This window comes from Cutaneotrichosporon oleaginosum (assembly GCF_008065305.1).
Source record: "Cutaneotrichosporon oleaginosum strain ATCC 20508 chromosome Unknown ATCC20508_contig01, whole genome shotgun sequence".
NCBI lineage: Eukaryota > Fungi > Basidiomycota > Tremellomycetes > Trichosporonales > Trichosporonaceae > Cutaneotrichosporon > Cutaneotrichosporon oleaginosum.
Window position 1 is genome coordinate 151,255 of NW_027072170.1, and position 23,928 is coordinate 175,182.

The 23,928-nt window shown below is 61.9% G+C and overlaps 10 protein-coding genes across 10 annotated transcripts; 4 read left to right on the plus strand and 6 right to left on the minus strand.

Annotated features, from left to right (window-relative positions):
• Positions 1-42: 42 nt before the first annotated feature.
• Positions 43-1,885, minus strand: COLE_00070 (uncharacterized protein; the record flags this gene model as incomplete). Its single annotated transcript, XM_018422388.2, has 3 exons — positions 43-482; positions 597-851; positions 1,003-1,885. The coding sequence occupies 3 exons, from the start codon at positions 1,883-1,885 to the stop codon at positions 43-45; spliced, it is 1,578 nt and encodes a 525-aa protein (XP_018281099.1).
• Positions 1,886-2,491: 606 nt separating this feature from the next.
• COLE_00071 (uncharacterized protein) lies at positions 2,492-3,881 on the minus strand (the record flags this gene model as incomplete). Its single annotated transcript, XM_018422387.2, has 7 exons — positions 2,492-2,624; positions 2,720-2,887; positions 2,939-3,344; positions 3,385-3,493; positions 3,543-3,685; positions 3,733-3,769; positions 3,840-3,881. 7 exons carry the CDS (start codon positions 3,879-3,881, stop codon positions 2,492-2,494), a joined length of 1,038 nt encoding a protein of 345 aa, XP_018281098.1.
• Positions 3,882-4,422: 541 nt separating this feature from the next.
• On the plus strand, positions 4,423-6,350 carry COLE_00072 (uncharacterized protein; the record flags this gene model as incomplete). The annotated part of the gene is made up of 4 exons (XM_018426459.2): positions 4,423-4,801; positions 4,838-5,956; positions 5,991-6,262; positions 6,300-6,350. 4 exons carry the CDS (start codon positions 4,423-4,425, stop codon positions 6,348-6,350), a joined length of 1,821 nt encoding a protein of 606 aa, XP_018281097.1.
• A 405-nt stretch (positions 6,351-6,755) lies between these two features.
• Positions 6,756-8,744, plus strand: COLE_00073 (uncharacterized protein; the record flags this gene model as incomplete). The annotated part of the gene is made up of 5 exons (XM_018422386.2): positions 6,756-7,203; positions 7,379-7,592; positions 7,625-8,027; positions 8,059-8,100; positions 8,133-8,744. 5 exons carry the CDS (start codon positions 6,756-6,758, stop codon positions 8,742-8,744), a joined length of 1,719 nt encoding a protein of 572 aa, XP_018281096.1.
• A 1,079-nt stretch (positions 8,745-9,823) lies between these two features.
• Positions 9,824-10,580, plus strand: COLE_00074 (uncharacterized protein; the record flags this gene model as incomplete). The annotated part of the gene is made up of 4 exons (XM_018422385.2): positions 9,824-9,892; positions 9,926-10,008; positions 10,041-10,140; positions 10,173-10,580. 4 exons carry the CDS (start codon positions 9,824-9,826, stop codon positions 10,578-10,580), a joined length of 660 nt encoding a protein of 219 aa, XP_018281095.1.
• A 915-nt stretch (positions 10,581-11,495) lies between these two features.
• COLE_00075 (uncharacterized protein) lies at positions 11,496-12,563 on the plus strand (the record flags this gene model as incomplete). The annotated part of the gene is made up of 3 exons (XM_018426458.2): positions 11,496-11,552; positions 11,598-11,665; positions 11,714-12,563. The coding sequence occupies 3 exons, from the start codon at positions 11,496-11,498 to the stop codon at positions 12,561-12,563; spliced, it is 975 nt and encodes a 324-aa protein (XP_018281094.1).
• Positions 12,564-13,167: 604 nt separating this feature from the next.
• COLE_00076 (uncharacterized protein) lies at positions 13,168-13,563 on the minus strand (the record flags this gene model as incomplete). The annotated part of the gene is made up of 1 exon (XM_018422384.2): positions 13,168-13,563. The coding sequence occupies one exon, from the start codon at positions 13,561-13,563 to the stop codon at positions 13,168-13,170; it is 396 nt and encodes a 131-aa protein (XP_018281093.1).
• Positions 13,564-13,777: 214 nt separating this feature from the next.
• On the minus strand, positions 13,778-16,339 carry COLE_00077 (uncharacterized protein; the record flags this gene model as incomplete). The annotated part of the gene is made up of 2 exons (XM_018422383.2): positions 13,778-15,999; positions 16,261-16,339. 2 exons carry the CDS (start codon positions 16,337-16,339, stop codon positions 13,778-13,780), a joined length of 2,301 nt encoding a protein of 766 aa, XP_018281092.1.
• A 449-nt stretch (positions 16,340-16,788) lies between these two features.
• Positions 16,789-19,044, minus strand: COLE_00078 (uncharacterized protein; the record flags this gene model as incomplete). Its single annotated transcript, XM_018426457.2, has 3 exons — positions 16,789-17,280; positions 17,393-18,466; positions 18,499-19,044. 3 exons carry the CDS (start codon positions 19,042-19,044, stop codon positions 16,789-16,791), a joined length of 2,112 nt encoding a protein of 703 aa, XP_018281091.1.
• Positions 19,045-19,368: 324 nt separating this feature from the next.
• On the minus strand, positions 19,369-23,338 carry COLE_00079 (uncharacterized protein; the record flags this gene model as incomplete). The annotated part of the gene is made up of 16 exons (XM_065626056.1): positions 19,369-19,629; positions 19,662-19,946; positions 20,028-20,102; positions 20,217-20,327; positions 20,362-20,382; positions 20,415-20,533; positions 20,565-20,822; positions 20,855-21,185; positions 21,217-21,331; positions 21,364-21,554; positions 21,588-21,702; positions 21,735-21,874; positions 21,906-22,481; positions 22,516-22,569; positions 22,619-22,999; positions 23,147-23,338. The coding sequence occupies 16 exons, from the start codon at positions 23,336-23,338 to the stop codon at positions 19,369-19,371; spliced, it is 3,225 nt and encodes a 1,074-aa protein (XP_065482550.1).
• Positions 23,339-23,928: the final 590 nt, after the last annotated feature.

The following is a 23,928-nucleotide window of genomic DNA, read 5'->3' on the forward strand; positions in this document are numbered from 1 at the left end:
TGAGACCCGAAGCGGCAGCCGCTATCGGGCCTCAAGCCCCGCCTAGCCTCCCGCGTCCTTGTCCGGTGGCTTGTCCTCTTCACACTTTGGCAGCGCACGCCCGCAGCTGCAGCGCCCCTCGCAGGCATCGTCGTCGTCATCGTCCTCCTCGTCCTCTTCGTCGTCGTAGTCTTCGTCATCATCATCGCCGCCAGGGCGGTACGGCCGCGTGCCGGTTGCCACCTCGCGCGCGCGCGCCTTGAGCTTCTCGCGCCGCTTTATCTCGGCACGCCGCTGCCGGATCGCGTGCTTGCGCAGCGCCTCCGAGCCATAGAACAGCGCGTATTGACACGACCAGCAGATGTACTCGTCTTCGCCGGGGCGCTGGTCCTTTCCGCCCGGGCGCGCAGCAAGCACGCGCATGGGCGGTGGGAAAAGGAGAGATGAGTGACCGGGCCACGGCTCGTATGGGTCCGTGGTCGGGATCGGTCGCGAAGGGCGGTCTGGGGTAAGCTCCGGCTCGAATACTGAGCTGCGCCTGCGCCTTCGCACGGCTATCACAAGCGATTAAGCAGGCCGGCCCCTTAAGGATGTCGCAGCTAGACCGCTCAACTCACACTTGTCCACGTGGTGCGGGTTGCCCTCGTTGGCCAGCGTCGTACGCTTCTTCTTCTTCTTCTTCGAGTTCTTCTTCGGAGATGGGGGTAGCTTCTGCGCAAGCGGCTCGAGGACGACCGCGGGCGAAGGCGGCGGGCTCATGGGCTCGGGCGCCGAGGGAATCTTGTTGCAGGCAAGGACCAGGGCGCGCAGCTGTTCCGCAAGGCGCAGCAGCGTCATACGCTCACGCGCGCGGGTACGCGCACGCGTCGACGCTTGGTGTTAGCTGGTGCGAGCGAGCAAAAGCCCAATGCGCTGTCCTGTATTCTGGAAACTCCCGGGGTGTGTGACAGAAACACACGCCGAATGGCGTGCGTGTCGCCTCGCAACCCCGTTACTCCGTGACGCCCACGCAACAACACTCACCCTCGCAAGCAATGTCCAGCTCAAAGCTGCCCTCTGGAATCCAGCCACCACGGTGGACGGGCTGGCGGTCCGTGCGTTGGCGTTTGCGTTGCGCAAAGCCAGTGCGCCACCGTTCGAGGGTGCGGCGGGGTACAGGGCGTGCGGCGTCGTCGCCCTCGCGCCAGCTTGGGGCGTCAGGCGGCCACACGACCACGTCTTCCAGAGCCGGGAGCAGGCGCTCGAATGCGGCAACGTCGGGAAGACCAGACTTTGGAGCCGCAGCAGGGGTTGCAGGAGCAGCCAAGACGGGCGAGGCGGCGCCGCTCTTGGTCGGCGAGGCAGTGCCCGATGTGCCCTTCTTGCCCTTTGGCGCAGATTTCGGTGACGCCTTGGAATCTTTCTTGCCTGTCGACGTGGCGGAGGTTGGTGTGATGGGGCATGGATTCGCTGCGTCATACGCAGCCTGCGCATCACAGTAGAGCGCGACGAGGGCGACTTTGCGCTTCTGGAACAAAGCACGACGCTGCGCAGCGAGCGTGGCACCGTTTGACCGCGTAAGGCGTCTTACTGACATGCGCAATGATCCCTCGGTGTCCTCGCGCGCTGCTCGTGGCGGGTTGCGGTCGAGGCCATCGCGGCCAGAGTCCATGTCCGCATCGCTTCCGGGAACCACGGGGACAGGACCCTTGCGCTTCTTGGTGCCAGGAGTGAGATCGTCGAGCTCGGCCGGGTCGTCGGAAAGAACGTCGGGATCGTCCGACTCGGCGTCGTAATCGTACTCTGTGGAAATGGTGGGAGGCGCTGGGGGGTGAGGGAGAGGGCCGCCGCGCGTCCAGCCATTTGAGCGTGGTAGACCTGCTAGAGGCAGGATGCTGATGCCGCCCGCACCATGAGGAGGGCTCATGGTAGGAGGGCGGCGAGAGGAGGAGAAAAGGGGTGGCAAACGGGGATGGAGCGGGCCGGGGGGGGGGGGGGAGGTTACGACGTAGCTGGGGGCACAGTGCAGAGCAGAGGGAGAGAGAGCAAGAGGGGATGGAGTTGATGAAAGAGAGAGAGAAAGAGAAGTGAAAGAGAACAAGAGAGAGAAAGACGAGCTTTTTGTCGTCGAGGAGAGGGAGGATGGATGGACGATGCTCGATGCGTTGGCTGCCAGGGAAGGTGTCAAAGGTCCCACCCTCGTGCTCGTGAAAGGGGTCCTCACACAAACCTCCACCTTCTCGCTCCATCTGGCTTACCCATCACGAGTCTATCCATCTTGCATCATCTCCATCATCTTTTACTCGATACCCGCTCTGCTGCTGTACGACCTTGCTCTTGGCATCTCACGACTCTCCATTCTCATCGTCTCACGCCCCCCCCCCCCCCCCCCCCCCCCCCCCACACGCCTCGCTTCCCCGCTCCGCTTCGCAAGTGCCAAGGCGACCAAGATCGTCTCACATCTCATCTCGGCTCACTCAAGACTGCTGTTCCTTTCTACAAATCCCTCTAGCGGTGCTATGTCCACCACAATCTAGAGCTTGGCCTTGCTTCCCACAACGGTAGATGCGAGGCCGGTGATGATCTTCTCGGCGTCCGCAACCATCCGGTCGCAGAGGTCCTTGCAGGTCGGAATGTCGTCAATCAGGCCCATGGAGATACCCGCCCTGTCCGTCAGCTCGTCTCGCCAACATCTGTAGCAGGGCTGGCGTGGCTTCTCTTCTGAACGAGAGCTTCCACCCCGCCGTGCAATAACACTCACGACCAGATGCCGTAGTCGGGGTCACCGTTCTCGTAGACGAGCTTGCCGCGGGCACCGGCAACGAGCTCACGGAGCTCCTCGAACTTGGCGCCGTGAGGGCGGTTCTCGAGGCGCACGACCTCGGTCGACACCTTGTTCTTGTAGACACGGGCGGTGTTCTTGAGCGTGCTGAATGTTAATTGCGCCCTTACACTAGTTCATAGCGCATGGGAGGCTTACCGGAACATGTGGACGGTGTCACGCTCGTTCGAGGCAACAATCTTCTCCTTGATGTTCTGGTGGATGGGGGCCTCGACGGTAGCCATGAAGCGCGTGCCCATGTTGCAGCCCTGGGCGCCGAGGGCGAGAGAGGCAGCGAGGCCGCGGCCGTCGGCAATACCACCCGACGAGATGAAGGGGATCTTGAGCTCCTTGGCGGCGCGGGCGAGGAGCACGAGGCCACCAATGTCCTCCTCACCGGGGTGGCCGGCGCACTCAAAGCCGTCGATCGAAAGAACGTCGACACCCATCTTCTGAGCCGAGAGCGCGTGGCGGACGGCAACACACTTGTGGATCACGATACGCTTCGGGACCGAGGTCTGGCCGGGTGCCTTGTACGTCTTGATGAGCTGGATGATGGGTCCGGCTGCTGTTAGTTGCGTCGCGTCGCCGGCCGCATCACTCACGGTTGTTGCCGGCGGTCTCGAAGATCTCAATGCCCTCGTCCATGGCGGCACGGACGAAGCCGGCGTAGTCGGGAGGGGTGATCGAGGGGAGGAGGGTGATGTTGACGCCCTGCGGTCAGCCGAGAGGCTCGCTTAGCTAGACGACTAGCTCAACTCACAAACTTGCCGGGGCAGGGGCCGTCGCCGATGATCTTGCGCGTCTCACGGATGGCCTCGCGCAGAGCGTCGGGGCTGGGCTGGGTGAGGGCGGTGAGGATACCGACACCACCGGCCTTGGCGACAGCGGCGGCGAGCGCGGGCACTGGGGGTTAGTCGGCGCGTTCGGCTTCAAGTTGAGAGTGTACTCACAGCCGACCCACTGCATACCACCCTGCACGATGGGGTGCTGGGAAGTTAGCGTGCTGCGACGAGGCGAGGGCGAGGGGAGAAAGTTGGGATATGAAGTGCCCACCCACCTTGATGTTGAGGAGGCGAGTGAGCTCAGTGTTGAGGACCATGGCTGCAGTGTTGGACGAGGGAGGGTGAGAGTAAGTCCGAGAAGGGTGGGGCGTTGAAACCGATGCTTATACAAGTGGGCTGAGGTGAGAGGAGGTGTTGACAAAGCAAAGAGGGTTGACAAAGACGGCGAGAGAGTGACCGGCAACGAGGAGATGTCAGCGGTGGCCGGCTCAAGCATCCCACTTGGCCGGCTGAGCGTCCGGTGTGGACAAGGTTGACCGCGGCATTCCGGTTACAGCGGCTACCACCGTCCCGCACAAGGTCCTAGTCCATTCCTAATCGGCATTACCTGGGGATTAAGCTCCATTAGGATCGGCCATCTCCGTCTAAGCATGCCTCGGGATCTCGCAATCGAGAATTAGGCCTGTCATGCAAAAATCGGAGCCTCTGACGCTTGTACGCCTACCCTCACACCCACGCGACCTTCACGTGGCACTTAGGCCTGCTAGATTTCTGCATGCATCCGCCTCCGCACATCATCGACAACCACCAACATGAAATTGGCCACCTAACTCCATATCCATCACCCACACCCCCGCCATGTCTGCCCTCCTCGCTGGGTACGCCTCTTCCGACGACGAAGACATCCCCGGGCCCTCGGTCCTTAAGACTGTGAATGTCGACGGCGGAGATGACGACGAGAACGACGAGGAGATCGAGGCTGAGGCGCGCAAGGATGCTTTCGGCCTCACATCCGCGGCACCAGCCAAGGCGTCCAAAGTCGTCACCAAGCTCGATGTCACCGCGACCCCGGATGTGTTGGCAGAAGACCCCAACATGGTCTCAAATGCCATCGTCGCGCGCCCAACAGACCAGGTCGTCAACGTCAACCTGCGCTACGAGGACATGACCAAACCCGTCCAAGGGCCGGAAGACCCGTTCAACCAGGCCAAGAACAAGGGTATGAACTCGGCCGCAGGTAAGTCTTGCAGCGCTATGCACGAGCTAATTTAAGGTCACGTCGAGGAGCAGGTCATGGATACGTACGAGTTCGAGCGGCAGAAGCGGACTTTCGAAGTCCTCGGGTATGCGAATGATCCATCCATTGCGGGCAATGGCGCGCTAGTCGGGTCGGCGGAGACGGCGGCGGCGAACGGGTTCAGTATGATCGACACGCTGCGGCCATCAAAGGCGCAGCGCCGGGCGGCTAAGAGGAAACGGGCGGGCAAGGGCGACGCGAGCGTCACCGATGGCGCCGACGCATACCTCGGCCCATGGGCGGGATACGAGGAGCCCAAGGACGAGATGGCAGTGGCCGAGGAGGACGAGGAGGAGGACGAGGAGTGGCGCGTGGAGAAGAAGCGCCGCGAGGATGCCAAGGCGGCTGCGCAGGAGAAGATGAAGCAGTCGAACGAGGAAAAGTCGACGTTCCACGGAAAGGAGCTGTACGACTACGCCGGGCGATCGTACCTGCACATCCCGACAGATGTTGACGTCAAGCTTAACCCAACAGAAGGGACTCCACCGCTCAATTCGTACGTGCCGGACGGCAAGTGTCTCCACACCTGGACGGGGCATAACAAGGGCGTGTCGGCCATCCGCCTGTTCCCGCGTAGCGGCCACCTCCTGCTGTCGGGAAGCATGGACACGAAGATCAAGCTCTGGGACGTGTATCACGAGGGCAACTGCTTGCGGACATTCATGGGCCACTCGCAGGCCGTCAAGGACGTCGCGTTCGACCGCAAAGGCGAGCGCTTCCTTTCGGCCTCGTTCGACCGCACTGTCAAGCTATGGGACACGGAGACAGGCAAGGTCATCTCGCGCTTCTCCACAGGCAAGGTCGCGAACGTCGTCAAATTCCACCCGGACGCCGAGAGGCAAAACATCTTCTTGGCCGGCATGCAGGACAAGAAGATCCTGCAGTGGGACACGCGCTCGCATGAGATTGTGCAGACGTACGACCAGCACCTCGGGCCCGTGAACACGATCACGTTCGTCGACAACAACCGACGCTTCATGACGACGTCGGACGACAAAACGATCCGCGGGTGGGACTTTGACATCCCCGTCGTCATCAAGTACATTGCCGAGCCGTACATGCACTCGATGCCGTCGGTGGCCAAGCACCCCGGGAGTGAGTTGTGTTTCGAGGTACTGCTGACAATCAGATAAGTGGGTCGCGGCGCAGTCGCTCGACAACCAGATCCTTGTGTACTCTGCAGACGGGACGTTCCGGCAGAACAAGAAGAAGCGATTTGCAGGGCACACGATCGCGGGGTACGCGTGCACGATCAATTTCTCGCCCGATGGGAAGTACATCTCGTCTGGTACGGGCGGGGGCGACGTTGTGTTCTGGGACTGGAAGACGGGGCGTATTGAGAAGCGGCTGCGCGCACACAAGCAGGTGGTGATTGACCACTGCTGGCTGCCCAACGAACACGTGAGTTGCGCCCGGCTTATCGGCTCGCTGACATTAGTCAAAGGTGATCACGGCATCGTGGGACGGGTTGATCAAGCTGTGGGCGTAGCGGGAGGGGCTTGTAGCGATGCAAGTGTATGTGCTGTCGATACCGATGCCGTGGGTCGTGTGCGATCTCGTGACGCCCATGTAGGCCGAGCTTTAAGCTCAGATAGGGATCGTCAATTCAGTTCCACGCCCATTGCGGTCTGCGGTCTGTGGTTCCCGGGTCACGCGGAATGGCCGATAATGAATTGCCTTCCGCGTGTGTTCATGGGGCAATCTGCCGCAATCTGAGGGATATACCGATTAGGCGTAACAGTTGAGCCAGTGCGTCCATTGAGTTTCGCTACGGCGTGGCGTCATGCGGGCAGCGCGGATGGAGATGGCGGCGCTAGCCATCTTGAGCGAGTTGTCCGTGCGGGTACATCAAGGCCATGAGCGTTGTGCCCCCTGGTCTGTCAACGCATCGACCATGCTCCCCCTCTCACTGTTGTATTTCCTCGCGGCCGCCGCCGCCTCGGACGTGCGGCACACGCAAGTCGTGATCCTCGGCGGCGGGATATCGGGCATCAGCCTCGCGCGCACCCTCACGGCGCACAACATCACCGACTTTGTGCTCCTCGAAGCGCGGGACGAGCTCGGCGGGCGCGCGCACACCGCCACGCTGCGCGGGAGCGCGGGCGACGTCGTCGTTGAGAAAGGGTGTAATTGGATACAAGGCCCGGGGAAGGAGCCGATCGTCGCGCTCGCGAAGAAGTGGGGGCTCAAGACGACGCCGACCAACTACTCGTCTGCCGTGTGGTTCGAGGGGCTCGGCGTCGAAGCCGACGGAGAGCGCGGGCGCTTCCTCGCGCCCGAGGAGACGGACGCATTCATGCTCGACTACGATGACTTTATCGAGAACGCGCCGGGGTATTCTGGTGCGTGGTAGCAAGGAGAGGGCTGGAGGTGGCGAGTGGGTGGCCAAGGATCAAGGAGGAGGTATGCCGATCTGATGATCTGATCTGGCGACTGGTGATCTGCGAGCATTCCATGCTCTCCCGATCATGTAGATCCGCCGCGCATTTCCCGATGACCCGATGAATCTGACACCAGAGTGGCGCAGCAACAACTCGCTCGTCGACGTTTCCGTGCGCGTCGCCACGTCCATCATGGACTGGATGCCCGTCACGCCGCTGCAGCGGGCGTACGAGTACTGGAACATCGACTACACGTTCGCGCAGTCGCCCGAGGAGAGCAGCTTCGCGAATGCGTTTGCGCAGGAAGCAGGCATTGCGAACGAGCGCGACGACTTTGTCGTGGATCCCCGGTGGGTGGAGAGGCGATCCTCGCTGACCCCAGTGGGTTCAAGTACATTTTCGTGCAGGAGGCGCGGGAGATGTTCGGGCAGAAGCTCACTGACGAGCGTTTGCGCCTGAATACGACCGTTCATACCATTGATTACTCTGCGCTTGGTAATGGTAGAGATACCGGGGGTAAGGACAAGGACAAGGGCAAAGGCAAGGGCGGGGACAAGGACGGGCGCAGAGAGGAGCACAAGAGAGAGGATAAGACCGCGGGCACGACCAAACCCGACAGGCCAGAGATCCTCGTCCATACCGACAAGGGCACGTTTGCCGCGCCACACGTCGTATCGACGTTCAGCGTCGGCGTGCTGCAGCACCAGGACGTGAAGTGGGTTCCGCGCCTGCCGGACTGGAAAAAGGAGGCGATATTCACCTTTGCCATGGCGACTTATCAGAAGGTGCGCATAGTATGGTGATAACTGACGCCAGATCTTCTTCCTGTTCGAGAAGCAGTTCTGGGGCGATTCAGAGGTAGGCACATTCCTCTATCCCCGCTTACCCAGTTCATCATGTACTCGGACCCGGACGAGCGTGGCCGGTACATGGTGTGGCAGAACATCAATGCGCCAGGCTACTTCCCACCCGGCGCAAACAACGTCTTGATGGTGACAGCGACGGGCGCCTTTGGGCGACGGAACGAGCAGATGAGCGACGAGGAGATTGTAGAGGAAGCCCTCGTCGTCCTGCGCGAGATGTACGGCGACGTGCCGGCGCCCCTCGACGCCCTCGTGCCCCGCTGGACGCTCGACCCGCTCTTCCGCGGCTCGTACTCGAACTGGCCGCTCGGTGCGCTCGACCAGCACCATTCAAACCTCGGGCAGCCGCTCGGCGGCGCCCAGTCTTGGCTCCACTTTTCGGGCGAAGCCACTTCCGCCGACTCGTTTGGGTACGTTCAAGGCGCGTGGGACCAGGGCATCAGAACCGCCGAGGCCATCGTCGCGTGCTTCGCTGGCGACTGCCCCGACGCCACGGTGTATGAGGCCGTCACGACGTGCGAGCAGGACGAGACGACTATGTCAAGAAGAAGCGTGCGCGGTGCGGGGGGACGGAAGCGCGGGGGCGCGCCGCGCCGTCACGCCATCTTGCCGCAGAAGCAGAAGGAGAAGAAGAATTAGGAATGCAGTCAATGCCAGGACATAGCATCCTAGTTATACGCCGCGTCTCGTGTCACACACGGCGGCTGCAAGCACAGGGATGTACGGCTGTCGATCACTCCGTCCGTGCAATGCTTGCGTCAGCATGCGGGTGGGCCATGTAGCGCGTCATGCAGGCATTAAGCTCGCCGGACATGCGCGCCGTCCCGAGAAATAAACGCCACCATTCCCGCTGCTGTCACTACGCATGGTCTGCGGGGAGGAGATGTCTCGATGATATGGGAGTTGGTTTGCATGTCTCAGCCGAAAACCTGGAAAGTTTGTACGTGCAGAGTTTGGCGTTCTGGTGCGAGCGTACGCATTCGGATGCAAGCTAGAAGTCGACAGATGCCACACCGCGCACACCGCGCACACCGCGCACACTCATCCGCTGCCGCGAGGGGCGTGGACGCAGGAACGGTTTCACTGCCTCTTCGGCCGTGGAGTACGCAGCCTGAGTGTCAGCGCTAGCAATACGATACTCGGCGCATCCATGCGCATGCTCTCTCCGGGCACGATTCAGCTGCCCACGCCATCGCCATACTACCTGCGAAGATCGACAACGCTCCGCGCATGCCGCGTCGTGGCGTTCATCTGCGGCCTCCCCGCAGGGATCGCGGCGATTGCTTTGGAGAATTAAGGACTTGATCGGTATACGTGATGAGTACAAGTAAGCATGCCGCGCCGGGCTGTGCCGCCCAGCAAGGCAGTTCCTGTCCCGACATGCAACAACCGCCCCTTGCTCTCTCATGTAAACCGGCCGCGACCGTGCTGCGTACGCTCGTACGGGGCGCTGATGAGGAGCAGAATGCCGAGGGCGGCAGTCATATATGGGCCCCTTGAAGCTACCATCGACATCTTCTGCATCCCCACTATTCTTTGCTCCGCATACCCGTCTCTTCTCCGTCTCGCCGGGGCCCATATCGCCCTGCGCCATTGACGCCCCCCCCATCTTTTCTTCCCTCTCCACTCGCACACGACCTGTCCACATAGGCCCGGATTCGACTTTGTGCTGACTCTCCCCCTCCCCTCCTTAACCCCTACTCCTCTTCCCCTCGACGATGCCTAGAGTCAATATCCTGGACATTGCCCGTGCCGTCGCACTGCCGGTGACGCACTCGCGGAGAGAGGCAAGCCTAACCCTGCTACCCCACTAACCGCAGACCTACAAAATCACCTCTTCGCTCGAAGAACTCGACGAGGTCCGCCGCCTGCTGCACACACGACGAGCACGAAGCTATCCACCGTGCGCCGACTCCAATTCGTCACTGACGCCAGCTACGTGCTTTCGGTGCTCTCGGCCTACATTCGCTGGCGGGGCGTGACGAAGCGCGACCGCCCGGCGCTCGAAGCGACACTACACAAGCTCGAAAGCGAGGTGAGCCTCTTCTGAGAAGCTCGCTCACCCAGTTTCCCGAATTTGCCGCCGAGTTCCGCGCCGTGCACAAGACACATGGGCTGCAGCGCGACGGGTCTGAGGACGGGCGGGCGCGGCGCTCGCTATGCCCGTGCGCGCACCACGCTGCTGCGGCAGCGGCGGTAGATGCGCGCGAAGCAAGTGTGGCGCCCCCGCCGCCATATGCCCCTGCTGAGGCCAACCTCGACCTCTCGCGCCTCCTTGCGCACCGCCTGGCGTCGGAGGCCGGCGTCAACTCGTCACTGTATGCTGCGGGGCGCGATGCGGAGGACGCACTCAGCGCCCTTGGCGTGCCGATGAGCCGCGCGGGGAGCGGGTCCTCCACAAGACCAGGGGACCACCGACGCCGCTCCTCGCTTAAAACACTTGTTGACTCGCATCACAATAATACGATCAGGTAACACCTCATAATTCTCACTCATGCATTGGACACTTGCTCGACGGATCGACGGATCATGTTTCGGTTGCAGGCACGCAGTCCCCTGGAGAAACACGTGGCAAACACGCGACTGTCTCAGGGCGGCGCGACTGATGAAACACAAAACGCCACTGACGCACCCTGGGCTGTCTCTTACCCTCTCCATCTCTCCATCTCATGCACCACCATCAACAACGAGGGTGGTCACCAGAACTGCTTCAGCGTCCAGCGCCGTCTACAGCGTTCTTTCCAAGACGCACAGCGGTGCAGCCCTGCACGCACATATGTTCACGCGTTCATCCTTATCGCCGCCGGTGTTGCCAGTGTGCGACTTCGCCGTATCTGATTCGGTATCGCCCACCTGCCGCGGCTGTCGGGTGCCATCAGTGACCATCCCGGCACATTCGGCGCAGCTGACCACAGGGGAGATACGGTCTGACGGGTGGCCAAGCGCCATCGCACTGCGACGTAAGCCAGGACAAACTGCGGGCTGCACGCCGTTACGTTGGCTGTAGACTTTGACCTACAGTACGACTCACAACGCATTCCGTTGGGCCAAGCCCTGCTGATCTCATGACCACGCAGGGAGACGAAAGCACCGCACGCCCCGTTCCTGAGTGACTGAATGCCGGATCTCGTCATCCACAATCCTCTGACGTCGGTTCATCGTCGCTCCCCGCGGCTTACCATGCCCATGCCAGCGCCAACACCAGCGCTCACCTCCCGCTCGCCGCCGCCGGTGTCTGCTCATCACACACAAGCCCTGGATGATGTGCATAAATGGAGTGATAAGACGCCGCCGCCACCCGTCTCTCTCATCTTAACTCTGCCATCAACCACACTCTATTGCCTCTTGCCTACCTCTTGCCTGACCTTGCCTCCCTCCTGCCCTCTTGCCATGGCGATGCTCCGCGACGTGAACGGGCACCCCCTAGCCCTCCCCCTAGCGGCACTAGTGGGTACCCTCTTCCCCACGCCCGATCTCGGTCACTAACGCCAGCCCACAGTGCCCATAGCCACCACGCTCGAAGAGCTGCAGCAGCACCTAGCCGCCGCCCCGGACCCACTGTACGTTTCGCCCCAGCCCCCCGCCGGTCGCTGAATCGCTGACAGCAGCACGGCGCAGTCGCTCCTCCGTCACTTTGTGGACGCCCGCATCGCGACCCGCACAAAGCGCTCCATCGTTGCCGCCCTCGACAGCGTGCTCGATGCCCAGCCCCACCTCGCCCACCAGGTCGCCGTCACACGCCAGATCTACAACCTCCCGCCTTACGACCTCGTGAACCGTACCCACACGAACATACGCCGCGTGCACCCGGCCTGCGCCTGCGTGCGCTGCGCCAAGCGGCTCAGCGGCGTCGCTAGTGCCGCTAGCGCAGCCGGTGCAAGCGCATGCGAAGGCTGGCGTGACCGGAGGGAGCGCAGCTTCTCGGCGTCTTCGGCATCATCGGCGTCATCGGCGTCCTCGTCTGCGTCCGCCTCCTCGTCCATATCCTCGTCGGCCTCGTCCACCTCGTCCATAACCGAGTCGCTCGCGTCCTCAGCCTCCTTCGCATCCTCTGCGTCCCCTGCATCCCCTGCGTCCTTTGCGTCCTCTGCGTCCATCGCGTCCCCCGCCCCCTCCTCCACGGCCTACACGTCCCCCGCCTCGTTCTCCACATCCCGCAGCGCCTGCTCATGCATCTGCGCGCGATGCGACGAACCCCGCCTCTCCTCCCCGTCACTTCCGCCACTCCCGCCCGTCCCCGCGCGCCCCGTCCCCACAAGCCGGACATACGAGCGGCGGGAGCGGCGCGCCTCGTCCTCCGCCTCATCCACGTCCACCCGCTCTACGGCGTCGTCCAGATCCAGCGCATCTCTCGGCAGCGCCCGCACACACGTGCACATCACATATCCTGCCATCGAGGCGGACGACCCGCCCCCGCCATACTCCGAGGTCGCGACCGTCGCCCCGGTCATGGCATAAGGCTGCGCACCGTTCAAGACTTGGACACCGTTCTGACACATGGACAGATTGGACACTCGCGACAACGGCTGTGACCTAAGACAATGGACATCGAGACACTATCTAAAACACAACGCCATCTGGGCTCCCCGACTCTACGAAACTCTCAACCCCAAAACATCTTCTAAACACTTATCATAATCAAACTAAATAAACCAAATTGTAGCCTGATCGCTTGTATCCGATTCTGTCATGTATTCTGTAATCTTGGCCGATCAGCGATGTGTGGCGGCGTGACTGACTCTCTTAGGGGCGATGACGCGAGCAGGGGCGCTCGACATCGCTGAGTCCTGTGGCGTAGGCGTGAGGTTGTAGCTTGATGCCGTGCCGTTGACAGTCAGTGACACCATAGCCCTCATACATCATTCTTAGACCGCGCAACGTGACATGTTCCGTGCACGCCAGCCACCTCATAAACTGCGGTCTGGGCCGACACCACGCCCATCCTCACTAACCCCACCCCACGCTCCAGTCACCAGTCACAGGCTACATGACAAGACCATGCTAAACAATCATGACAACTACTGCCCGTAGGCACTCATAGGCACGTGGGAGCCCCACTCGTCTACCATCCCGCCCTCGTCGGCGTCGAGCGACCGCCGGTCGTGGCCGAGCGAGCCATGGCAGCGTTCATCTCCGTCGTGCTGCTCGGACCACCGGGCTGGCCGAGCTTGAGGAACGCTGGCAACGGGCGACCAGCCGGGGGGGACGGGGTACCTGTGGTGGTGCTTGGCATCGCGCGGCGTGTGCGCTCGCGCTCAGGCACATCCTCTCCAGCCAGGGCGAGCGACTCGTGTGGGCGGCGCATTGGAGTCAAACGCCCGAATGTCGGCATGCTCGCGCCAGGAGGAGGAGGCGGCGCATCCGTGGTGACGTTCATCATGCCCGGCGGTGCAGCTGCGTGCGTGTTGTGGCGCGCCGCAGCGCGCGGTGTTTGCTGGACTGCATCGCCATCCGCCATCTCGACGTCATCGTCACCATCGGCATGGTCACGGCGAGCAGGTGGGTCATGGCGGCCGTGTCCGCCACCGCCACCGCCACCGCCACCTCCACCTCCTCCACCACCACCACCACCACCTCCTCCACCACCACCACCACCGTTTGCGTCAGCAGAAGGCTCAGGCTCAGAGCGCAAGCTGCACCTACATCGTTAGCCAGTCGCTTTCCAGTCGCACTCACCAGAAGCGGTGCCCCTCACTCCACGCCTTGCTCTGGCACTCCTTGCTGCAGTACTTGGCCTTGCGGCACCGGCGGCACTTTGCGAACTCGCGTGGGAACTTCTCCCAGCGGCCGCACGACATGTACGCGCACTGCCGGATGCCACCCTGAGCGTCGTCTTTTCGACAAGCGTTGCGCATGATGACGCCTGCCCAGTACTGGATCTCGCCGGGGATGCGGAACATGAGTGGGTCGGAAGGCGATGGGCGGAATGTAAATCTCTCCACGAGAGAGAAGATGTTGGGTGTCTCTGAGTAGGCGGGGCGCTCGGCAAGGGGGCTCTCCTCGTCGTAGGGAAGGTCGAAAGTGCGGTGCATCGGTCGGCGAGGGTGGTGGAATGTTGCTCGTACGTGCGCGTATTTTGAGAGATATGCAAGCAATTGCAGCGCGAGCAGAATGTTGTCCTCCGAGTAGTTGGTGCCCTCGGGGTTGAGAAGCAGCGAGACGCCAACATACGACGCGAGGTCCTGGAAGCCGCGCGGCGCGTGGTTGGCGATGATGATCTGTGCCGGGGGTACTGGAGCAGCCTGTGTCGCGAGCTCCGCGGGCTGTTGCTGCATGTCCGCATTCGTTACGCGAGGAGTCTGCGCAGCACCTGGCTGTCCCGGAGGTGCGCCAGCCTCCATGTCGAATCGGGCCTGCTCAGCAGCCAACTGCTCTGGGTCGGGCTCATCGTTTGCCAAGCCGGCGAGTCCCTCAACGATGGCAGGCTGGGGCCCTGTCTCCTGGTTCGGAACGGCGGCTGCGGCCTCCATAGCTGCGTTCGCGGCAGCTGTAAGTGCGGTGACTGAAGCCAAGTCGGTTTCGGGCATGTGGTCGGAGACCTCGCTCTCGTCCGCAGCGCGCTGCTGATCACGGTTTGCAAGCAGCGGTCGTCCCACAACGGTCCCACGACGCCCCCGCATGCCCTCGACATGCTCAACGCCGTGGATCAGAGACTGCCCGGGGTCGGCGCCAAGCTGGGCAGGTCGCGCCATACCAGACGCAGGACGGCCCGACTCTGCAGCAGCCTGCACAGCCGCGTTGGTGGCGAGGCTGTTGTCCGAACGAGCGCGGGGGATGGCTGGAGGCTCATCGCCAGAAAGCGACGCGGCATTGCTAGTTGCTGCGCTGGCCGCCTCACTCAGGGGATCGGGGGACCGCCGTGGGATCTGCATGGGGAGGACCGTCATGCGAGCGCGCGGAGTGGTTGTCGTCGCACTAGGCCCAGCCACATTTGCGTCCGACTCGACATCCATAGACATGTCTGCACCCGTGTCTGTGTCGCCGCCAGCGGTGTCAGTTTCGCCACCTTCCTCGGTCTCGCCGTCGGCCATCTCGACGTCTGTGTCAATCGATGAACCCGTCTGCACGCGCGCGGGTGCTGGCGGCTGCTGTGCATCCTGCTGTGTCTGGCGGTTCTGCAGGCGATTGGAGAGAAGGTTGACCATCAACTGGCCAAGCCCGCGCGACGGAGCGCCAGCCCCGAACGGGCCTGGAGGAATGGGAACGGGCTGAGAGGGAGTCGGGGCATTAACCTGGGGTTGCGAGGGAGGTGCGGCGGCCCGGGACGCCCCCAGTCCTGCGGGCGGGATAGCGTCGGAGGGGTGGCCCCCTACATGAGGCGGAGAAGGTGGGGCTGGGGCGCTTTGAGATGACTGGGCATGAGTATCGCGCGAAGAGCTAGCGTTGTTATGCGTGCTGCTGGCCCCGGCGTGCCGTGACGATCCCTGGCGGCGGCGAATTCGGGCATCTACTCCAGGCAATGGTGCGCCGGAGGCCAGCGCGTCGACGGAAGCCTGACTTCCAACTGAGGACGAGAAGATTGCGATGCCGTTCTTCTTGAGCCAAGATTCGAGGATCTGCGCCACAATGTCGAGTGCTCCAGCCTGGACAACTCGTGTGCGAATCGCCTCGTTGCCGCGGACACCAATGTTAACCACACATTGGAATGCGAGCGAGTGACGGAGAGATATAGCGCGGTCGACGTTGATGGTTCTTGCAGTGCACGGCCCGTTCAGACCCCATAAATCCGGCAGCGTTGGTTCGCGAGGAAGGCAGGAGTCACGCAGAATGTCGAGCATGCGCTCAAGGCCACCGTCCATGGTCAAAACTTCTCGTATCCTCGGCGACGTCGAGGTCAAGTATGTGAGCTGGCACAGGTTGTTGAGCAGGGCCAAGGTCGAGTTTGTGTCGAGGGCTGGGGTGAGTGTCGGTTCATGGACGTCACGCGCCCGAGAAGCAAGAAGGGCGTCACGGGGGCGGTGAATGGGGAGGAGGCGAGATCGGAGATGGGAGGGACGGAGAGAGGTGAACGGAGGCCGCGCAACAGTGGCAAATGCAACGAGTGCAGTCAGCCATCGCATGCAACGCACCGAGACCTCCATGTTGGAGGAAGGCGGTCATGGGCATGGCGGAGCGGGCGCGGCGGCTAGAAGGCTGGCTGCGTGAACGGACTCACCTCGTCGGTCGTACATCATCTGCGAGATGCCGATGACAGCTCGATTGTAGAGCGGGACGGTGTGGTTTGACTCGCGCATGGTGGTTTATGTAGGGAAGGAGGGGGCGATGGCGCGTGAGAGTGGAATGGTGGGTGGGTGGGGGATGGGGGGGATGGGAGGTGGCAATGGTGCGCGTGAGTGTGGTGCGGGTGTGAGTTATGTGTATGCTATTTGTAGGTATGCAGGGGGGTGGGCTTGAATGTGTGATTGTGATCGAAGAAGAGAAGAGAGGAGAGAGAACAAGCAAAGAGGGAGCGAGGACGACTTGATGGATGGCGAGAGCGAGCGGGACGATGATGGTGTGTGTGTGGTGGCTGCATCGACGGTGGCTTGCGGCGCTTACCGTCACACCATCCAGCGGAGGCATTTCTCCACCTCCCTCCACCTTGCCAAGGCCTAAAACACGCCCGTTTCATCCCCAAATCCTCAAATCCTCAGCCTGACTACATATATGCATATGCAAGCAACCATCTAGCTGTAACAGCCCCCTACATGAACTCGAACCGCGCCCCGCCGCTGCCCAGCATGTTGCGCGCATGCGCATGCCCCACGACGCGCTCGAGCCGCAGCACTTCGAAGCGACTGAAGAGGACGTGGGCGCGCACGTCGGCGGGGTCGACGTCCTCGTCGACGTCGGAGGCTGCGCCACGTGCCGCCACAAACGGCATGGCGAGGAACTCGGCGTAGAACGCCGCGTGCTCCGGCAGCGAGTAGAAGACCAGCGTGCGCGCCCCACGCAGCCGGTACCGGCGGTAGAAATGGAAGCGCTCCGTCACGATCAAGAATGCGCGCTTGCCCTTGAAGAACTGGGTGCGCGCGCGCGAGATCTCGGCGTTGGACGAGTACTCACTCAACGCGGCGTAGGTCACTGCTCCGCTCTTGCGCAGGTGGTTTGTGACGCGCACAAAATCGAAATAGGATGGGACGACGACGAGCGTCTGCGTACGGCTGCCGGCGGCGCGGAGGAGGGTGGGGATGGTCTGGTGTGAGAAACTCTCCGTATACTGCGATGATTCCAGCTCGAGCCAGAGGCTCGCACTTGGCCGTGGCTTACGCCACTGCGGCTTGCCACTGCCGCTCGCGATCACTCACCTTCTTCGTAAACCACTCGAGCCGTTTGTCGACCTCCTCGACGCCGGCCTCCGCACCGAGCGCCTTTTCCTCCGCGTCGATGCGCTCAAACACCTGCCGCACGCCCGGGCGCACGCGATCCAACACGCCCTTCAATCCCGCTGCGGCGTCGACGCGCACCTTGCCCGCGACGTTGTGGCATGCGTGGTGGAATATCCCACGCGCCTCCGGCATGTCGTAGCGCGACAGCAGCAGCGTCTGGCGGAGATACTTGGCCTTGCCCTCAACGTACCACGTCTTGAGGCGGGAGAAGTCTGTGCTGTTCGGCTTCTCGGCGACCTCGCTCAACCGCTTGAACACGTACCCGACATGGTCCCAGTTCTGCATGGCCATGACGTCTGCGCCGTCGACGATGCACACCTCGATCGAGGAGAGGTAGTCTGTGCTTCGCTCGCGCTCGGCAGCCATCTTGATGGCGAGCGGGGACGCGATGACGACGTCGGCGTCGAGGAGCTTGGCCTCGTTCGCGGGCGGCATGACTACGCGCCACGCCTTGCGCGTAATCTTGAGCGCGAAGCGGAAGTTGTCGTCCGTGTTACCGCCGAGGTTCTCGACGTGGTCCGCCGGCCAGTCGCCGCCGGCGAGCGCATCCTCCACACCCTCCGGCAGCGTGAAACTCTCGCTGAACGGGCGCCGGTTCTCGATCTGCGTGCCCGCGCCAGCCAAAGGGAAGATGTACTTTGTCAGCCAGTGGTGCGCGGCCGCGCGCGTAGGCAGCAGGAGGAGCACCTTGGGACGCGTGAAAGACTGGTCGCGCGGCGGCTCAATGTCCTTGCCCTCGGCGGCGGCGTGCGCCAGCCGCTCGTTGCCGCGCACGATGCGCCGGCGGTTCTTGAGCACGTGGTTCATCGCGTGTGCCCCGGCCGCCGCGCGCAGCGCCTCGTGCGTCCCGGCCGCAAAGGGCCCGCTCTCGCTTCCGTCCGCCTCGCCGTCCATGCTGTGCGCGTATACGTCCGAGTACGTCCCCAGGTGGGAGAGGAGCGTGGATGCCAGCGCGGGTGCGCCCTTCATTGCCGCCGCGATAGATGGTACGAGCTGCCGTCAGCGCTGTTGTACGGAGGACTTACCCTCGCCTTGCCGTCGGCACGCGACCCGCCTGCCGGCCACTGCTCCACTACCCTCCCCAACCCGCTCACGCTGCCGCGTGACGTCTCCCATCGTCCCTCACTCGCGGCCTCGTACACGCTCTTCTCGCTATACAGCAGCTCAGGCTCAGCACCAAAGTGCGTCACGTAGCTGTCCTCAGCCTCCTCGTCGCTGTCGACCTCGGCCTCCACCTGCGCCTCATCGCCCTCGTCGATCCGCCCTTCTGCGTCCTCGGCCTCGGCGGCCCCGTTGGCATTCCCGTTCGCGACTGCGTCCGTGGCGAGCTTGGATGCCTTCTTCGTCTTCTTCCCGTACGAGCTGCCGCTCGGCCCGACCTCGCCGCCAAAGACGACGCTCCGCCGCCGCTTAGGCTGCGGCTCGGCTGCAGGGGCAGGTGAACCGGTCTGGCTCTGTGGTCGGCTCGTCCCAGGGGAGCGGAAGCCGCCGGGGAGATCGAGCTCACGTGGACGCTTAATTGCGCTGACGTTGAGGAGGGTGAGAAGCTTGACCTCTGCCGCTGTTGACATTGTTGTGATGTGGAGTGTTCTGTTTCACCACCCCAATTCCTCAAATCCTTCCACACTCCGCAACCGGCTCGAGCAATCAACATTTTGCCTCCGCATGGGTGGTCACGTGAGCACAAAGTGGAGGTTGTTTGACGGCCCAGAGGTATAAACGAAATGCACTGCGCACTACTGACATGGACACAATGCATCTTGACAAAACTCTATCATGTAACTGGATACAGTGAGACAGCCCAATCCACTCGTAATACATTCACGCTACCGTCTTCACGAGCGTGACAAGCTCCGGCCACCACACGAAGGGGAAGCTCATCAGCGGCCTTGTTGTCAGCAGACTCTGAAGAACTTGACGTACAGCCCGCGTATCTCGCCGTCCTCAAAGGCGGACGTCTCCAGGTCGCTGAAAACGCTGTCCAGCTCATCCGCTCTTCTCAGGACGTGTCTAGTCTCGAAGACAAGCATGTACGCATGCCACGCGATGTACTCCTCCAGTGTGAATCCGTCGGGCACGTTCACGTCCTGAGTGAGTTTCAGCGCGTTCCCGCGCGTCGTCTCGACGTGAGCTTGGTACACGACGTCCAATGCTTCCTGTCGTCAGCTCCTCCCGTCCATGCACTCACATGCATATGGCGCTGCTCGCGCGAGCCCAGGCGTTTCCGGTTGTGTGCGGGTACGCCCGAGACTGCCTCCGCTTCCTCAACGTTGAAGCGGCGCATCGTGTACTGCAGATCGAACTCGTAGCGGCTTTTCACGACCTGCATGTGGCGCAGCATCTTTACGTCCAGATCGAAGATGTCGATGAGGCCGGGGTGGAGGGCGTACGCAGCCTTGAGAAGGTTGGTCGGCCGGAACGCAGGCTCAGGATCAACCAGAGGTGAGCGAGGTACAGACGTAGCCTCACCTTCCTATAAAGCAAGCCCAGAATTTTGCCACTGAAATAGGACTGGTACTCATCCTAATTCAGCGCAACATTACGCAAAGCTCACCTTGCCCATAAAGTCGGGCCATGTGGTAGGAACCAGCTCGCGGGTGAGCTGCGCAGGTTGACCCGCTAAAGTCAGCTCCATGGGATATTTCATTCACTTTTGGCAAAGTCAACTCTGCCATGGTCAGCTTCACATCCCCTCGCGTAACTGGTTCACGCCACTCACGCAGTCTGCCGTCAGAACCGCCACTCGTTGACTTACACTATGGATCTCCGACAGCTTGAGGCAATCATCGTGGAAGGGCGAGAGGCAGTCAGATGTCGCGAGGTGAGCATTATCAACCTGGCCAAGAATATCGTTCTGCGATCAGCCTCTCGCATCCTTCCTTACACACCATGATAAAATTGATGAAATTCTGGGGTGAGCCGTGGTCAAACATCCACGCACCTCGTTCAAATGCTGTTGCGTCACCTGCGGTACGCGCGTCGGTGGCGGGGCAGTATAGTTCATTGGCTCGAACTCTTTCAGCGGCTCAACGAACCGCTTATCCCAAATCAGCGTGTAGTCTAGCGTCAGCCGCGTCGCCTGCTAACCTACCATCGCCATCGAGGTCGCCGCCGCCCAGCATATTTGGGAGGGGCCGCGCGCCTTGTGTGCTGAAGACGATGACGTTTGTGAGATGCCGCAGCTCCGGGCGGTCGACAGCAAGGGCGCGCCGGACATCACCTGGATGCAGGGCGGGCGCACGGCAGACCAGCACGTATCCCGTCACGATGACGGGCTCGCTGTTGTCGTTCACCTGGTACTGGCAGAATACCTCGCCTTCCTCAAGACAAGCCACTTCGTCGCAAATGCCTGTCCGTCAGTGAATAGGTGGCCAGACGCACCCATAAGGTACACGCCGCCGCTGATCTGCACGCGGTTGCGGCACTTGAGATCTGCCAATGCCCGTCTCTTGATCAGCTGGCAGAGATCGAGGACGAAGGGGTTGGTGTTGAACCCGGAGGTGATGAGCGTGGCGAGGGGGAACGGGGTGCCGTTCGACAGGAGAGCCATATCGTCCGGACTCGGCGCGCCCGCCGCAATGCGGGCGTCAAAACCGCGCATGTGCGTGAGGGCATCGTCGAAGAGATCAAGGAAGAGCTTCTGCGGGACGCCGTTGGCCTCCATAATCAGGATGAACTGGCGGTTCAGAAAGGCAGCTTGAAAGTGGCTCGTCTGCGGTCAGATGGGCTTCGGGCTCCCTCACTCGGATGATGCTCAACGCATCCCGCTCGCTGGAGAACTTGACTTGCGATCTGCGCAGGAGCACCTGGTGCGGCTCGGCGAGATCCGGCCAGCACGCGAGCATGCCCTTTGCGCCGCTGCAATCAGCTGGTCCCGCGGTGGAGCTCACCCTAAACGGAACTGAATCGCGGACGGTCGCGACACGACTTGCCCTTTGCGCTTGAACGCTTCCGCCGCTTTCCACATCACCTCCGCGCCCGCGACGGAGCAACCGTCGGTGAAGCAGTAGCCGTGCCTCTCAACGTCCGCGCGGGTACCGAGAGAGACACGGATATCTACCTCGCGACTGGTGCTGAAGGGCTGGACTTAGCATCACCCTTCCCTCAAGCTCACGAGTCCCATCCGCGCCGCGTACTTCGCGACCACTGTCTCGGTTACCTTACCGATCCAGAGGAAAAGCTCAAGGTGATGGATGACGGTCGGGTCGAAAAACCAGATCGCGTGATCCCTGGCATCAGTCCAGCGCTGCATGTGTCGTACTTTTGCTGAGAGCCGGAAGAAGCGATAGGGAAGAAGACTTGCCCGCCAACGCAAATACCGTTGTTGAGCGCGCGCCGGATGCGCGCCATCAGGCCTACTTCGGGCATGGCGATGTCCGCCTGCCTCGCGTAGTCCAGGACCTGTGGTCAGCGCCGATTGCTCCGCACTCACGTGGATGCGGTCGCCCTCGTCCACAAACTGCACGCGGACGATGCCGTGCAGGCGGTCCGAGTATTTGCGCGTGACGCTGTTGCTCGCCTCCTGCTGAGGCGGGCCGATGAGCATGCGCGTCGGTGTGACCTGGACCGTGCGGATGGGCACAAGGTGTTTGATCTCGGGGATGTTGGGCACGGTGAGGAACGTTCTGATCCTTCGGCGCAATGTGGCTTTAATATTGTGGATGCGCTCTTCAGTGAAGAGGCTTTCGAGCACACGGAGCTTGACGTCTCGCGGGTGGGACGCTGTGGCGGTGTCCAACTCTGCAAGGAGCTCGGGCCAGTCTCCTGGATAGAGGATGCCAGTGCCTATCAGTCCTTCCAGAAGGACGCGCACCTCAAAGTCTAGAGCGCTGAGGTCTGGCGCTACCCACTTGACGCGAAGGATGGGCTCTACGGGGACAGGTGAGGTATCCTTGGAGAGAATGTGGAGGTCTGGGATGCGCTGGATCATGAGCTTTGCAGCCCGAAGGCGGTTGAACTGCTTGTCGTCCATTTCAAAGGTCCACTGATACGCATTCCATAGCACGGGCTAGATGGTCAGCTTGGCGGCGGTGCTCACAAACGAAGCCTGCACGACCGTCATTGACCGGCCGGATTATAGGTTCTTTGGCCTCTTGCTGCAGGTTAGTTGCTCCTAAGGTCTGGAAGGAGAGTGGGGCCACTGACAATGTGGTGGTAAGTGAAGTCACACTGGGTTGCGCGCCGGCGAAAGAGGACGTGGCCAGACGGGGTGACAATCTGTTTGTCGAAGCGGCAGAAGTATCGTGGCGGGCGACGGAAGGCTACCGTGAGACGAACCTCGCGGAGATTAGGAGTTATGACCTGGGACCAGAGATGGAAGCCGTCAGCGGTGATGTCTGACAGCGGCAGCTCGATGTCGAGGGGGTTAAGCACTCGAGGGAGGTTGCTGGCGTCGGCAAAGCTGACTTTGGCGACGATAAGTTTGCGCTTGAAGTCGAACGAGACGTAGGACAGGGGGAGCTTGGGCTGGTTTGCCTTATATCCGTACGGTCGGGGTTGCTTCTGCAGGCATGCTCGTCCGACTACCTGTCCGTTAGATTGCAGACTTGTGCACAGAGAGCATTATGAGCACTGGCGGTGCACGAGCGTGACGCGCTGACGCCGGACGCCGGCGAGGGCGGTGAGTCATTACAGAGCTTCTCGCACCTCGTTCCACGGTTACCGGTTACTCACCTGGTGGAAAGTGTTCCCGGACAGCGAGCCGATGAGCATGTGCTTGGGTTCGAGCTGCCAGATCTCAACGTCGCGCTGGCTCTGCCTGCGCCTGTCGCTGCCGAGGAGGAGCTCGATCTGGTCTAGGATGCGCTCGTCGTCGACATCGTCGTCCCAGGCATCGTCGCTGGGGGAAGGTGGGCGGGGATTCATCAGCTGCTGCCCAGAGTTGGAGGAAAGAGGGGCCGCCGTCGCCGTCGCGCGCAGTCTGACGGGGGGCATGTTAGTAAGTGGGAATGAGTTGGAAGCTGGAAGGAGAGGACGAGCGGGAAGAGGGATGAGCAGAAGGACAAGAAGAAGAGGAAGAGGAAGAACGAGACAAAGCGTAGACGACCAAAACACCTCTGCGCACGGGTGCGAAGGGCGTCGCCCCCCTCCCCCCGCGATGTCCGAGCGTCAAGTGCCCGCAAGAAGCAGGCCGTCTGTGTCTGTGCTGAGGGCATGCCCGGAGCGACGTGCCGGCGGTATGATCAAGATCAATCTTTCCTTCTTCGTGTTCGCCGCCCTCATCGTATCGGGCTTCACTCGACGCAACACTCCAACATCCAACACCTACTCTGCGGCGGCAGCGCCGGGGGCGCTGGCGGGAACAGCGGCAATGTCGTACATCCAGTTTCATGCGTCTACGATGGTCAATGGCTATCGGGGGTGGGCGTACAAGAAGGAGAGTACGCCACCACGCGACGACGCGACGACGCGCCTGCGCGACTACGCGACTACGCGCTTTGGGCTCGGCGCGTTGC